Here is a 16631-nt window from a genome sequence, read left to right as displayed (position 1 = left end):
AAAAAAAATCAGCATTTGTGAAATAAACAAACAAAAAATAATAACTCATAGCTAAGATGTGTGGTTTATGCTGAGCACATTAGGATTTCAGAGAAGGGAGTGGTCAGCTGGGGGCTGAGGGACCAGGAGAAGGACACCTGTTCAAGTTGTGGTTTCCAAAGGGGAAGGGCTTCCTTTCTGAAATTTTTGTTTTAGGGATCCAAGTTTCTAGCTGCATCAATCTCCCAAAGGTATGCTCCGTGTAGGAGGCAGGGAATATTGCACCATGGTCTTTGTAACCAAATTCAGGCCAGGGGTCTATGAAGAAAGCAAAATTAAGATTTGGCATGATTTAACGGGCTAAATGCCCTTGGAATACAGAACACTGGCTATTTGGCTAATGCCTTTCCCACAGGCTCTCCATAGGTCATCCTGCTGTCATTGGCTACTTATGATTTTTTTTTAATGTAGGCAACTCCTCGTGAGGAAACTGCCCTCTTCCCCCAGTGGTACCTAGCTTATGGTGTCAGAGTTGTTTGAGGGCACTGAGAGAGGCTTAGTGCCTTGCCTAGGGTCATACGTTCAGTATGGGTCAGAGGCAGGTCTTCCTGACTCCAAAGCTAGGCTTGTATCCTGGCTGCCTGTTGAACTTATTCAAACTGCCGCTTCTTCCTCCCATCGCCTAAAAACATCACCTATTACCAAAGGGTCTGCTTGAGGGTGGGGACTGAAACTTAAGCCAAAGTATTCCAATTCTGGCTGATTAGCAAGTTTGTATGTGTTTTATTGTCACCCTCCTATTGATTTCTAATCATTTCAAAGGGCTAGAGCCTCCTGGCATCTCAAAGGGGACCTAGAAATTGCGTGTTCCTCTTGTGTGTTATGTGTTTGTATCTTTAATTATCGTTATCCTTTTTCTTTTTTTATTCGTTAGAATCAACGGATGTGGATAATAAGGACAAAGAAAACTCAAATCCTGAAACAGGTAAAATTGTCTTGTTTATCAGTCTGACGTGATACTCAATGTATTTGTCCTTAAAATCTGTCATTGGAGTGATTGTGTTAATATAAATCCTCAGACCCTGGTTTGGATTGTTGTAAGACACCAAGCTAAGAGTCCCTTTAATGTTTTCAATTAGCTCCTATTTCATTTCGCACAAGAATTTCAGCCCAATGGAACCTTTTGTGGCTCTCTTTGGTCTAAGCCATGCCCTAGTTATCCTGGAGAAAACATCATGCCCTGACATCTAAAAGAGGCCAATTCAAACTTTTACTGCTAGTTATTCACCAGACGCAAATTACCCAAAATGTTAACAAACTGTTCATCCTACACAGTCCATTGTGTTATTGGGTTTGACCTCCTTCCTTCCATTTCCTTCCTAATCCACAACAGCCCCTGTTTTCATGATAATTTGAGAGTTTTCTTTTTAATTAGTCCTCAACTGCAAAGTTTCTACCTTCAATTGGTTTAGGAATTGCCAAAGATCACCAAACTTAGCCCTTTGTAGAATCTAGAATTTAAAAGGAGCTTCAAAGATCAGTCTTACCCCTTCTTTTAAGAGGTAAGAAGACTGAGGCCCATAAAAGGGTCCAAGGTCACCCAAGTAAATAAGTAGCAAGACTAAAAGTCAACCTCAAGACCTCTGACTCTAGAGTAGATATCTTCCCTTCCTGTTGTGCTGCCTCCCAGAAGGTATTGGGTTACTTTAAGAGCTACATACCTGAAACCAAGACCAATGAAACCACCAAGGTTGACCTGTACTACCACTTTGGAAAGGCCTAGTGTGCCATCATTGCCTCGAGTGTTCCAACAGTAATCCCCCATCATTCCCAGAGTTGGCATGTTTTCTACGTATTCAAGTAAATACCAGAGCCTAGCATAGACATGCATGTACTCTTGCTGTATCCAGAAGTACAGCTGGTATATAGTCATTGGGCTATCACACATATTAATATATTCATCATGGTTCTTAGGTACAGAGTCTTCACACTCTCATGTATACCTTATTAGACATTGTTTCAAAACAGTATTTCATCAAGGGAGAGAGTATTAATATGTCCCTTGGTTTGTATTCCCCCTGCCCTGTTTAGGGACCCACTGCATTTATTTTTAGTTTTCTTTGAGTAGAATCATTGTTGTTTTGAACACCATTAAGTAAACATCAAACATGTTCACATTAACATTTTTAGTCTCCTTTCTAGTACAAGGTAATTAGTCACCAGGCAAAGATTTCCCCAGTGACGATTTGCAGAGCTCTGCTACTTTCTCCAGTGAAACCACCAGGACCGTGAGGCCACTGAGTATGAAGGGACTTCTAGCCAGCATATCTTGGCCGTGCTTTGTGCCTCCCTAAAAAGCATTCCAGCTTTGCTGAGCTTTGCCAAATTTCTCTTTGCTTTCAGCTCAGAATGAACATATCTTGAAGGCTTGATTCTGCCTTGAATGAAACCACAGTAGGCTTGGAAAAATACTGTTGTGTGGAGTGAAAATTTTGCACTCGGGCAGGACAAACACATGCGTAAAACACACAGTGAGAGTGGAGCCTTCACCACATAAAAGGATGGCACTGAACATTTCCTCGTGTCTGGTTTTGGAGTTAGTCAAATGAACAAGGAATGTTTCAATCCCTGCACTATGTGTTTTGATTTAGTGTGTGACTGAGCATTTCAAAAAGCATAATGACCAAAGCTTTGAACTAACACTTACTACATGTAGCTATTGGCCAGCTAGGTAGAACAATGGATGGAGCACTGGGCTTAGAGACAAGAAGACTCGAGTTCAAATCTGGCCTCAGACACTGACTAGCCGTATGACTCTGGGCAAGTCTGCCTCGGTTTCCTCACCTGAAAAGTAGAGATAAGAATAGCTCCTACCTCCTAGGGTTGTTGTGAGGATCAAATGAGATAACACTTGTAAAGTGCTTAGCATAGAACCTGGCACGTCATAGGTGTTATATAAATGTCAGCTATTATTATTAGCTATGATGTATAGATGGAGGTACTTTAAATCCTAAATTCCATGGGAAATCTGAATTAGAATAAAATATAGTCCTTCCTGGCCAGAAATGCTAAACAATTGGTCCCAAAGTCAACATCCATCTGACCTCCCCCAGGCACAAGATACTGAGCTCCCCTTAGTCATGCCCAGCCATCTGGGGAACAGACCTCAGCTTTTACAAATTCACCCAAGACACTATTAGGGCAGACCCTGCATCTTTTTCATTTTTTTCCGATTTACTTTCATCTGGCATTATGACTGCTCACAAAGGCAATTACTTCTATCTTCTTCCCCTCCCTCTTAGGAAGCACACCAGGATACAATGGAATAGGAGAAGGTGATGAGAACATCTCTAGGAAGCCCGGCAATGTGCTGAAGACATTGGACCCCATTCTCATTACTATCATCGCCATGAGTGCCCTCGGTGTCCTTTTGGGAGCCATATGTGGGGTTGTCCTGTACTGTGCCTGTTGGCACAATGGGATGTCTGAAAGAAATTTATCTGCCCTGGAGAATTACAACTTTGAACTTGTGGATGGCGTAAAGTTGAAAAAAGACAAACTGAACACACAAAACACTTACTCGGAGGCATGAAGGCCGAGATGAAAAGACACATCGAGGAATTTAAGTGGAAGGATGTAACTTGAGCGTGCTGGGGAACAGTTGATCTTCCTTTACTGTACAGGCTGAAACATGCGTTGATGACGCTGAGCCAAGCTTTTCTCAGGAGGTTTGATGAGTATAGCTGACAGACAAACCTGAACAATCATCTGTATTAACGATCTGTACCATGGATGGTCAGCTTTTTCTGTTGGTTTGATTTAAATAATCAGATGCTGGTGTTGAGACCAAGTAGGATCGACTTAATGATTCCTTTTGTTCTTTCCCCCATCCCCCTCTCTCTTTTCTCCTTTTCCTTTGATGGATTTTATTCTAAACTGTGCAAAATCCAAGATGCTGTCACCAAGTGTATTCAGTGGGGTCCCTTTGCTGCCTGTAACTCAGTGCCCAGAAAAGATTGGATTAACCGCGATTTAGTGGACTCTTGCGCCTGTACTTGTGTATAATTACTCGTGTTGTGCGTAGGCAAAGAAGGGTTAGGCTGTCTTCTTGAGAGAGTACTGACACCTCAGTACCAGTATAGTGTGTCAGCTCTGTTTACGAAGCAATACGGTCCAATCTCCCTTGATGTTTTCAGTGTTGTACTCGACTTTGTGCTTGTGAACTCCATACAGAATAATGTGCCATCATCAGCCATGACTGGCAACTGACCCGAGTGTACCACCGGAAACCGAAACAAACAGTCCTTGGCACTGGCTAATTTATGTCCTCCAAAGTGCCTTTTTGTTTGTACTGGTTCTTATTGTGTTCACTTGACTGACCCCTCTCTTTCCCTCTGGTGAAAAGAAGCCCTTATCTCTACTCAAACCCTGGTGGTGTCCTGACGGAGAAGAAAGTATATTTTAGTGTGAAATGTTACCCCTCCCTCCCCCAGGAAGGCAAGGGCTCTGAAGTTTGGGCAACTTGGCTTTGATTGTTCTACTTTTTCTGTAATTCAGTTTCATGCCTCTTAACCCTTTTGTAGAAAGCTGCAATATCCTCTTTTATTGTCCTTTCATATGGAATGTATTTTCAGAGGTAAACTTTTTCTTCTCTTCTTCTTCTTCTCTCTATTTCCTATCACTCTGCGTCTTTTCTCTCTTATTAAAAGATAGGCGTTTGCCATTGTTGAGGAAAGAAACCTGCAGCTTTAATTTGCTGACAATGGCAGAGGATTTTACTAGACTTTATGTTTAAAAATAAATAAATAAGGGAAAATTCCTAATTTTACTCCCCCCAAAGTCTAACTTTGGGCTTCTTGTTAACTCTGTAAAGTGACAGTATCCTTTTTCCTTCAACTTTTCACTCACTTGGTCTTTTTAATCCCAAAATCAGAATCAAAATGAATTGAAGTATTTGGGTTCAGTGGGGAAAGATAAATTGGGAGCTTGTGGGATGTGGTTTTTACTGAATTAGGTTGCAAAAGAGACCTCAAAGAAAGGCTGAATGAAAGCCATGAAATTTCAGTGCTAAATGTTCCATTGGAACCTTCTTATTTGGGACTCAGGTTGACTAAGTAAGTAAGGTTATCAGGTTCCTTTAAACCCCAATGAAACTGTTTGGTTGGAAGATGAGAGGGGAATACAAAAGCTAGCAGTTAATTTGAAAGAAAAACTCTAAATCTTGGGGCCAGGAAAGGAAAATGTTCTGAGATGAGGAAAGTAGAGAACTTGAAAACCCATATCAAAAACACACTCAGAAGCAGGGGGAACTGGTGGCTCCTGTGAATGAATGCCTCTGGGCTTCTTTCCAAGTCACTGAACAAAGTAGAAGCCTTCTGTGGGGCAGGACTTAGGGCTCCTAACACCATAGCAAGTGAGACATCCTGGCATCAAGGCAGCCTGTGAATTATCCCAAAGAAATTTTGATTGTTTTCCGTTTACTTGTGTCATGTTGTATATAATGATCTATAGGTCTTTCCCCCCTCTCCTGCATAATGACTGGTCTCTCCAATAAACTACTGGGAGTCACATTTGCACCCCATTTGCAGTGTGGAAAGCCCATTCATCTGGATTTAATTGGATTGGAAATGCTGTTTGTTTCATGTAAAGTATGGAGGGCCACAAAAGAAGAATAAGTGTTTGTCCCCGATGGCATCCAGTCCAGAACCAGGACTAAAGCACTAAAGACTTCATTTCTTAGAAGGTGATGGACTTAAAGTTGCCTTCAACCAAGGAAAAATGATACTGCGACTTTAAATTAAAAAGTATCTTGCACTGATAAATATATTTAAAAATTATATGTTTATAAAGTTATTAATTTGTAAAGGCAGTGTTACAGAATGTTCAGTTTATATTGTTTTAGATTGTTTCATAATTTTTAAAAGTGTAAAATAACATATTTTTTTTCTTTATTGAAAAACTATAAAAAAAACTTCTGTAGTAAAATGATTTCATTTTACTGGTATATTATTGCTTCATGTTTTGTACCATCATGAAATTTTGTGCAAATTTTTTTTACAGAAATTTTTATTTTCTATGACAATAGGACACTTGTAAATTGTTGTTTCAAAATGAACAGTGAAGCCTTAACTTTAAATGACGTTTGTATTCTCAGACACTGAGTAGCATAAAATCCACCTAGAACTGAACTGTAACTGAAATTCCAAGCTATGACTACTACATTCCAAAGAAACAGTTGGATTAAACATTTTCATAAAATAGCCCAAACTTGATGCCTCTTATTATCATTGGCTCTCATCATTAGAGAAGATGGTATTTTTTCAAGAATCAGATAAGTCTTATGAGAATGGAATTTTAAAAAGTTAATTGTTATAAAAGAATATACTCCTCAGAATAAAAGGTTGAGAGGATAACCCTTGCTGAATAAACCTGGCTCAGAGTAGATGTTTGAGGTGCTACCCTATGAAAAGCCCTAATGAAAGCTTAATTTGGGTGAGGATAGAAGATTAAATTGTAGAGGGAGGGAGGGGGTGTAGGTTTTTAATCTCTGATGTTATAGCAAGAAGCTCTGTGTTCCATTAGCTAAAGCTGTCCTTTATAAGAGCCATAAGAACATGGTGGTGCATTTTAATGATGTGGAGGGGGAGCGGGGAGGGGAGAAAGACAGACAGAGAGAGACAGAGAGACAGAGAGAGAGACAGAGAGATGCTTATAGCATTTATAGCATCACAGACATAGAACAGTAAGGGACCACAGAAACCATCTAGTCCAACTCCATTTTACAAATAAAGAAACTGAGGCCCATGACTTTTCTGAAATGCAGGTAGTAGGCATAAAGGAAGGGACTTGAACCTAGGGCCTCTGAATCCCCAGCCTACATACATACACACACACACACACACACACACACACACACACACACACACACACACACATTCTCCTTTTGAGGGCAATTACCAAGTTGCACATGGTAGACTCATTACCAACCATTCAATAGCCTTTGAGGAAGTTCCAATTCCATCTGGAAAAATAAAAAAGGTGAGGTGTTGTAGCATCAACATAATGCTCTTTAGAAAGATTGTTCCAGAATAACCCATAGTTCCCTTGCCCCTTAAAATCTACAGACTGCCAAAGCCCCAACCATTCGTCTTTTTCTCTCCTTGGTTATTTTAGAAATGCCTCATTCTAAGCATATTTGGTACATTGAGGAGAATGTTCCTGCAGCACCCCATTCTTTCTAAGGGTATCTTTCCCTGAGAGAGAATCTGCTTCTCTCTGTGAGTTTATTTCTGTTCATTCTCCTCTTTCTTTCCTTAAACCAAAGATAGAGAAACTCTAGCATTGCAAACTTGTAAGCAAGCAACAATTTTGCTGCAGTTGAATAACAATCCCAGATTAATGATATTGGTATAAAATAGAATTCCTCCCCACCAAGAGACTAAATCAAATGCCCTTCCTAGATGGAAGGCTTGTTAGGAATAAAGCAGTTGACAGCAGCAGCTTGAAGTCTAACCCTTTGCAGCGACAAAATACTTTCTCATAAATTATTCTCATTTGATCCTAATGTCAGTCCTTCTCTCCAGTGAGATCTGTAGTACAGTAATCATTGCTTTCATTTAAGGGATAGGGGAACTGAGACTTGAGTAACTTGGTTAATATCACACAGCTTAGTGGAAAAGGCAGAAATCAAACCAGAGGCCACCTAGTCTAGCTCCTGGATTTAAATATGAGGAAACTGAAGCCCAGGGAGTGGAAGTAACTTTTCCAAGGTCATATCAGTAGGAATCAGAGGCAGGATTTGAACGCAAGCCCTCTGGCTTCCAAGTCAGTGTTCTTTCCCTGGTGCCATACAATCCCACTAGTAACTCTTGACTTGTGATATGTCAGATTAGAAAGAATGCAGAGACTTGTTTTAAAAAACAAAAGTACTATCAGTTCTATATATGATGAACACAGAGGCTTGTTTTACCATTCTTTTTTTTTCTTTTTTCTTTTTTGGTGAGGAAATTGGAGTTAAGTGACTTGCCCAGGGTCACACAGTTAGTGATTGTTATGTGTCTCAGGCTGGATTTGAACTCAGGTCCTCCTGAATCCAGGGCCAATGCTTTATCCACTGTGCCACCTAGCTGCCCCACAGAGACTTGTTTTAAAAAACAAAAGCACTATGTATAAATTTCCCTCTGTTTGGTTTCCTCAAACGGCCACGGACCTGACAACTTTTCCACCTTGTCCTTTTCAGTATTCAAGGTTAGCAAAACTGAGCATTTCCCACTGTGTTTGATGAGCTAATTCTCTGTGCATGTCCCAAATTCAGGAATTAAATAAATTGCACGGATTTAAGCACTTTATAACACAAAGATTATTCATGGTCCCATTGCCTCCCTTCCCCGGTAACTTGATTAATTGCCAATTGGGTTGAATTGCACGGCATGAATGTGCAGTTTCAATTAAGAATCTGTCCTATTCCCCCATGTTTCAGCTTCCCAGTGGTAATGACACCAATTTCTGTTGGAAGTAAGAAGTAATCACATAAAGAACTAGTTCCACTTTCCTCAAATAAGTGACTTTTGAGCAGAATTTCAACCTATAGCTGAGTGACACCAGGTACATAGATAATAGAACTTAGTGTTAAGAATGCTCGCAATGAATTACTGAAATCCTTCACCCAAAGTGAACTAGCATCATTTCCTAAGAATACCATCCAAGTGTTATAACCAAATGGCATGATAGTACTACAAAATATCCCTATCTCCTTGTTCCATCCCTTCAGTCTACAAACACATATTCTTTTTCTTGAAAATGCCCTCACTTGATGCTCCTATCCCTGCTTGTCATCATCTGCTATCTCTCCTTCCCTTCTGAGCTAAACTCCTTTATAAAACAAAAACAAAAACATTTATACTCGATGGCTTCATGTCCTCTCCTCTCACCCTCTTCTGGAGCAAATCTAGCTTCCAACCTCATCATTCAACTGAGACCGCTCTCTCCAAATTTACCATTGATATCTTAACTGACAAAGTTAACAGTCCTTTCATAATCCTAAATCTCCTTGACCCTCCTGAAGCATTTGACGCTGCTGATACTTTCTTCCTAAATACTATCTCTTTTCTGGATTTTCATGACACCGATCTCTCTTGGTTCTCCTCATACCTATCTGACTGCTCCTTCTCACAATCCTGTGCTGGATCTTCATCTATGCCACACCAATGGCCACTAACAGTAGGTATCCCTGTCTTGTTCTGTTTTTTTGTTTTTGTTTTGTTTTGTTTGTTTGTTTTGCAAGGCAGTTGGCGTTAAATGATTTGCTCAGGGTCATACAGCTAGTAAGTGTCTGAGGCCAGATTGGAACTCAGGTCCTCCCAACTCCAGGGCCAGTGCTCTATCCACTGTGCCACCTAGCTGCCCCCCCAATCTTGTTCTGAACCCTCTTCTCTTTTCTCTCTATACCTTCTCACTTGGTAATCACATTAGTTTCCATAGGTTCAATTATCATGTCTATGCAGTTGATTTCCATAATTAAAGATCCAATCCTGCATCGCCACCTGACTATTAGACATTCTGAAATGGATGTCCAATAGAAAACTCAAATTCAACGTTTCTCAAAGGGGATGTGTTACTTTTCCCCTCAAGACTTCCTACTTCCAAACTTCTCTGCTTCTGTTGAGGGCATTGCCTCCTCTCACCTGCCCAGAATCCTCACTCTCATTCGCCCTACATATCTTAGCACTGGCTAAGTCTTTATCATTTCTACCTTTATACCATTTCTCATACACATCCATTTCTTTCCACACTTATAGCATGACCCTATTTCAAGCTTTTATCACCTCTTACCTGGACTATTACAATAGCTTTCTAATTGGTCTTCCAGACTCAAGTATTATCACTCCAATCCATCCTCCATAAAGCTAACCAAAGTGATTTTCCTAAAGTATAGATCTGGCCATGTCACCTCACTACTCAGGAAGCTCTAGTGGTTCCATATTACCTTTTGTATCAAACACAAACTACTTTGGCATTTAAAGCTCTTCACAACCTGGCTCCTTCCTATCTATTCAGTTTTCTTACACTCCCCCCCTATATGATCCATCCATCCAGATCTATTTGCTATTCAATGCACAAATATTCCATCTCCCGTCTCTGTGTCCAGTAAGACTTACTGTCTTCCATGCCTGGAATTCTCTGTTCTCACTTCCACTTCTAAGAATTTCTGGCTTCCTTCATGACTCAGATCAAATGATACCTTCCACAGGAGAGCATTCTGGCTGTGACTTTGAAAAGAGGTACAGAGTGGCTCTGCATTTTTTTTGTGTGTGTGTAATATGTGTAAGAAAAATAAAGACCTTTCTCAGATTAAAGCATTAATCAAGTCAAATCAACAAGCAGTTATTAAATGCCTGCTCTGTGCCAGATACTGTGCTAAGTGCTAGGGATATAAAGAAAGGCAAAACCAGTCCCTGCTCTCAAGAAACTTATAGTCTAAGGGGGTAAAAAGGCAAATGAGTTGTTAATGTTGATTTAAAAAAAAAGCTTTGATAGGTAAAGATTAGGGATGTTATAAGAAGAAAGAACTCAGCACAGTTGCTAATAAGACTTTCTGGCTAATTAAATGTCCCCATATTGAATATACTACATAACATATTAAACAGGGTAGGAATTTTCAAAGTTTAAATGCAATGAAATTCTCAAAACTAAAACTAGACTGAACATATCTCAACTTTCCTTTCATAATCAAGAACTTATGCCATAGGGTTCCTGTTTTTAATATTACTGCACAGCAAGAAAGGTTCTGTTCCCTGTTCTGTTGTTTTTTAAGGTTTTTTTTAATTGATGTCTTCTGTTTGTTACATCATCACAGCTATCCCAAGCATCCCTCCCCCCTTCCCTTCACAGAGAGCTGTCTCATATAACAAACAATTTTCCTTTAGAGAGGAAAACAAAAATCAGCACAGTGAAAAAGACTGAAAACATGTGCAATGTATAACACGTGTGAACTTCTCACATCCCCAAAGGGGAGATTTGGGGTGTCCTCTCATATTTCTTCATTTGAGTCATGCTTGATCTTTATAATTTTGTTGAACCTACTTCTGATTTTTTGGTGTGTAGATGTTTCCATTTACATTGTTGTAGTTACTGTATATATTGTTTTACTGACTGGTTACTTTACTTTGCATCAGTTCATATAGATCTTTCCATGCTTCTCTGCATTCATCACACACATCATTTTCTTACACAATTGATATTCCATTACATTCATGTACCACAATTTGTTTGCCATGCCTCAATTGATGGGCATTTGCTTTGTTTCTATTTTTTTGCTATCACAAAAAGTGCTATTATAAATATTTTGGTGTATAAGGACTTTTATATGTATTAAGTACCTAGTGTACGCAAGTCACTTCTCTTTAGGCAGCATAAGAGTCTAGTAGCTCTTTTGACTTCCATATTATACTCCTTGCAATTGGCATTAACAATGGGAGAATTCCAGAGACAACAGTCCAAGATGACAAAAGCACTTGGAACCAAGGCAACATGGAAATCATTAATGGGACTTGGCTTACTTGACTTGGAGAAAAGAAGACACAGTCAAAATGTGACAGTCATTTTCAAATATTTGAAGATCTGTCCTGTTGCAGAGGGGTTAGACTTCTTCTTTGCCCCAGAGGGCAGAAAGAAGACCAATGGGTAGAAGTTATAGGGAGGTAGATTTGGAGTCAACAAAGAGAAAAACCCCTAATGCTAGAGCCATCAGGAAGTATAATAAGCTACTGACTTCCTGGGGCTCTTCAGGCAGAAGCTAGATAATCGCTGCATGGGGATTTCATAGGCAGGATAATAATAATAATAATAATAATAATAATAATAATAATAATGATGAATGATGATGATGATGATGATTTTGTAGTGCTTACTATGTGCCAAGTACCTCACAATTATTATCTCATTTGATCCTCACAACAACCCTGCAAGATAGTTGCTATTACTATCCCCATTTTACAGATGAGGAAACTGAGGCAAACAGAGGTTAAGTGAGTTGCCTAGGATCACACAGCTAGTAAGTGTCTGAGGACAGATTTGAACCAAGGTGTTCCCTGCCCCACCTAGTTACATGATTCTATTCAATTCAATTAACAGACATCCATTAAACTCCTACATTTAAGGGATTGTGGTAGGCACTGGGGATACAAAGGCATTACACAGAACCTGGCAGCATGAATGTGAAGAAAAATTAGGATAAAGGTTGGACTAGATAGCACCTGAGCTCCCTCTCAAGGCTAAGAGTCTATGATTCTATGAAGTATCAACCAATAAAAGTTTTCAGCCAAACAGAATTCTGTAGCAAGTTTTTCCAATACAAAAAGTTCAGTAGGAAAAGGTACGCCAGATCCCACACCAGGGGCTCATCCCCAAAGGCCGTATGCCCTCAGTAAATGGGTATCTACTTTTTATAACCCTGCCACGTGAATGGAGAGGGAAGTGCCCGATGAACTGAAAAATGTGTCTGTCTGTCACGTACGTTCTGGCCTATAAATGAACTGTTGGAGCTGACCATCTCTAGACAGAGCTCTCTTTCCCAAGCAAAATGAATGCCTGGAAACATTAATGAGCATCCCATGCTTACCAGCTGGAGAAAAGCCCCTGGTCATTGTCTTTCAGCTCCTGAGTCCTCCCCATAATGCTTGCCAATACCTTCACTCAAGGACACCGCAGTCATCATCTCTGTGATATGAAGATTGCATGGGATGGGCTGTTCTCAGTGGAGTCCTGCCAGGAAAGCGCCTAATCTCCTATTAGGGCTCTCATACATCCCATCTGACGCAGCCTCTCAGCATTTTCAAGGCTGATTGAATTGCTCTAACACGCAGCACACATAATTTTTTAAAGCCAATCTCACCATTATTATTCTCAACTCTTTCTCAGTGCCTTTGCTCCTAACTCAAGCCCTCTGTCTAGAAGGTGCTTAGTGATTCAGAGCCCAAAGCATAATTCTTTCTTGTGTCAATATTTCATTTCATCAACATTCAAAGCTGCCCCAGCCCGGTCAGCCCTGAGCAGGAACAAAAAGCCTGTCATATCTGTCTCCCATTTTTTCAATATCACCAAAGTGACCACTTATTCCCTTGAATAATTCCATTCTATTTATTTGTGAGTTTGGACTACCAGTAGGTTTCTTTTTATTTGTCCTGGCCTTTTATTTAGTCATTCTGTGTACTAACATAAGCATCTCCCACTCCACGCTGATCAGATGTACCAAGGTTAAGTCAAGGGGAGGTCCTAGAAGAGGGCCCAGAGCCCTTCTACAGAACTGAGGCCAAACTCAGTTAAGATGACAAGTGCCACAAATGATTATTGGAGCACAGAATGCCAAAAGAGTTGTAACTAGGAAAGGGTGATCAGGGCTTAGCCCCAGGGTGGCAAAATTTAGAACATAGCATTTCTGTTCCCTCAGCAAGTAGAAACAACTGAGCTTAAAACCTAGTTAGCAAGAAAAAGTCATTAAAATAAGTTAGGAGTTATCAGATGATACATTTCCCCTTCTATCCTACCAGCCCTGTAGCCATAGCCTAGCTGAGCACCTCTCCACCAGGCCCTGCCTTGCTCCATCTCCCTGGTGGTTGTCTAGCAATTTTCAAAAGTACCTAGCTCCTTGGCCAGGGTCTCTCCCTTATGTCTAAAGTCTTTCAACCTCTCAATTGAAAACACATTTTTCTGGTACCAACATTGCTATACTGCCAGTTCTGGCCCTGAGTGAAGCTAAAGCCAAAGGGTTGGTCACACACACTTCACTGGTTGTAACACAGGTTGCCCAGAAAAGAGCCCAGAAAAGGTCAAGACAGAGAAATCTGAGCTGAGCAAATGAGATGAGTCAAGCAGGGTCAGGCAATAGATAGGGATTCTGTGATAGAGCAAGCAGGCTTTGGGGGAGAGATAAAAGCATGGGGGATGGGAGTAGAGGGGAGGATCATAGTAAGGGGAATCGAAAGCAAGAAGTGACAGAGAGCAGTTCATGAGACATAGAGGTATATGGATGTCACGGCCAAAAATGTCAGGAAGTTCAGCTAGACTGTAAGTAGTCTAAGCTCACAGACTACAGATAGGGTAGATCTCAGTAGGAAAAATGATGCCCCTCAAGCCTTGTTACCAATGGGATATTCAAACAGTCTAGCACAGGACCTCCTGGGAAGGTCTTTAAGAGAATCTTCAAGGTTGGACAGGATTAAGAATGGTGGGGTGGAAACAGTGGTGAACGTGGAATTACAGGACCTGAGTTCAAATCCTAATTTTGCCACTAACTACCTGTGTAACCCTTAGGCAAATTGCCTCATCTCTCTGAGCTTCATTTATAAAATTAAGGGGTCAATTAGACAATCACAAAGGTCTCTTCCAATTCTAGATCAGTGGTACAGTGGTGGAAGAGGAGGAGGAGTTGGGATTGGGGGTATGGGGTATCTTTGTTTCATCCCTAATGACCAAGGTAAAAACATATAATGATATATTTGCCTTGGGTACTGACAGACGGAGAGCTACCATGCTGGCCATTTTTGTCAGAAGTGATGAGTCAAGGGACATAGGCATGGCCCTAAGGCAGGCAATGGTCTGTTGAACTTCTTAATGATAATAGTAATAATTCACATGATTATAAAGGCAATATGACGTAATATAGACTGTACTGAATTTGGAATCAAGAAGCCCTGTGTTCAAATCCAGCCTTAGACATTTAACAGCTGTGTGACCTAGGATAAGTCCCTTAACCTCTCTCTCAGCCTCAGTTTCTTCCTCTGTAAAGTGAGGGGGTTGAATTTGATGACCTCTAAGATCCCTTCTGGCTCTAAGTCTGTGATCCTAAGATCTTCTGAACCCCATAAGGCAGGCATTGAGTACAATATTATCCTCATTTAGCAGATGATAAAATTGAGGCTCTAAGAGAGTGACTGAATTGTCCAAGGTAACCCAGCCAGTGAAGGTAGAGCAAGGAATGAAACCAGTCTTCTGATTCTAAGATCAATATTCTTGGTACTAGATTCCACTGCCTACTCCTGAGAAAACGCCTTGTGTTCCAGATGGTTCAAGCATAATAACAGTTATGGGCTTTAAATGTCAGATAGAAAAGTTTATATTTTATCGCGGAGGTCATGGGGAGATTCTGGAGCAGCTGACTGACCCTGAAATATCAATCGGGCAGATCTGTATGGAGTCCAGATTGGAGAGGGGAGAGCCTAGAGGTAGGAAGGCCAATTAGGAGGCACTTTTTTATGGCACTGGGGAGACATGATGAGGACCTAAACTAGGACCTGAACAGTAGTAGCTGTTGAGACAAATGAAAAGTCCAAGAGACAGAATTTCTGGGTAATTAATAATCAATTTATTAATTAGGCTAGCAAATAATCAATAAATTGAGGTCAGTGGTCTCTCTCATAACCAGAGGCTCTGCATAGAGGTTGCTGAATGTTTAAATACCTTTGGAAAAGTGAATGTTCCTCACCAGTGGAGATCAACCTGATTGGAGAACAATCAATGAGAAAATGAATATTATAATGAAAGGTGGGCATTTTCTAATGAGAGGCTAGGGGACATGACTTGGATCATGTCAGCACTCTCAGATCATCCTGCCTCCAATAATCTATATGAAAGAATCTATCTTCCACCCAGTCCTATCGAGGTTGAACAATGGTGGGGTTACATAAGAATTCCACCTAGATGAGATGGTCTGGTGGGGTGAACTTTTGTACTAGGTCAGAAATGTCCTTGAGAGACTGGGCTTTGAATGAGAAAGCAAAAAGAGGATCTTTGGGACCCCTATATAAAAATAGTTATTATTATAAAAAGAAAATAATCATTTTTCTCACTGTGTAAGAGAAGGGAAGAGATACGAGAAACGGTATTGGGGTAGAATTGACAAGATTTGGCAACTGATTGTATATGGGAGTGAGAGAGAGAGAGAGTGAAAAATACAAGATGATTGCAAGATCATGGCCCTGGGTGACTAGGATAGGGGTACCTCACACAGAAATATAGAAATTAGGAAAGAGGGTGGATTTGGAGTTGGGAGGAATGAAGATAATGACTCTGATTTAGGACATGTTGAGCTTGAGATACCCACGGGACATCTAGGTGGAGATATCTAACAGGCAGTGGGTGTTGCAGGATTGGGAATCAGGTGAAGAATGAGAACTATATATCTACATATAGATGACAATGGAATCCACAGGAGCACCAAGAAAGTGAGTCTGGAGAAAGAAGGCAGCCCAGGACAGAGCCATGACTTATACCCATGGGAGTGTGACATGGATCCTGACCCAGCAAAGGAAACTGAATAGTGATTAGGCAGGTAAAAGGAATTTGCCGGTGGAGGTTACCATTTTGACAAGTTCTACCAAGTCAGAAAGGAATCAAATACTATTCTGGTGACATGAATCTGGTGGCTAAGAATTAGACTTGTGAAGGTCAGTGGTTGGCAATCAGGTGATTAACTCTTTTGCCACAGGACCAAAGAACAGCCCTCATTTGGGGGCTTATCCTCACCCCTTCCACTTTGTCATTGACAGTGGTAGAGGAGAAGAAAAGGAGGAAGAAGATACTAAGAAAAGCATGGTTTTTAGACCATCTATATACATCAATTTGATTTTAAGTACTCTAAATGCGAGGCCCTTGTC

General features: G+C 40.6%; 1 protein-coding gene across 8 annotated transcripts in view; it reads left to right on the top strand.

The window, feature by feature from the left end:
* The window catches only part of NRP1 (neuropilin 1), a 182639-nt gene extending 176400 nt beyond the window's left edge, over positions 1 to 6239 (top strand). For all 8 annotated transcript variants that reach the window (XM_020990447.2, XM_078152238.1, XM_078152226.1 and 5 more), the window contains 2 exons: positions 914 to 964; positions 3282 to 6239. In XM_020990447.2, coding sequence (XP_020846106.1) covers positions 914 to 964; positions 3282 to 3571 — 341 coding nt within the window. In that variant the 3' untranslated portion in view covers positions 3572 to 6239. The remainder of the gene's footprint in view (positions 1 to 913; positions 965 to 3281) is intronic.
* Positions 6240 to 16631: the final 10392 nt, after the last annotated feature.

The sequence above is a fragment of the Phascolarctos cinereus genome, unplaced genomic scaffold (genome assembly GCF_003287225.1).
Source record: "Phascolarctos cinereus isolate Bilbo 61053 unplaced genomic scaffold, phaCin_HiC Scaffold_1;HRSCAF=81, whole genome shotgun sequence".
NCBI lineage: Eukaryota > Metazoa > Chordata > Mammalia > Diprotodontia > Phascolarctidae > Phascolarctos > Phascolarctos cinereus.
The sequence above is the reverse complement of the archived record's forward strand: the minus strand, read 5'-3'. Positions and strand labels throughout refer to the sequence as shown.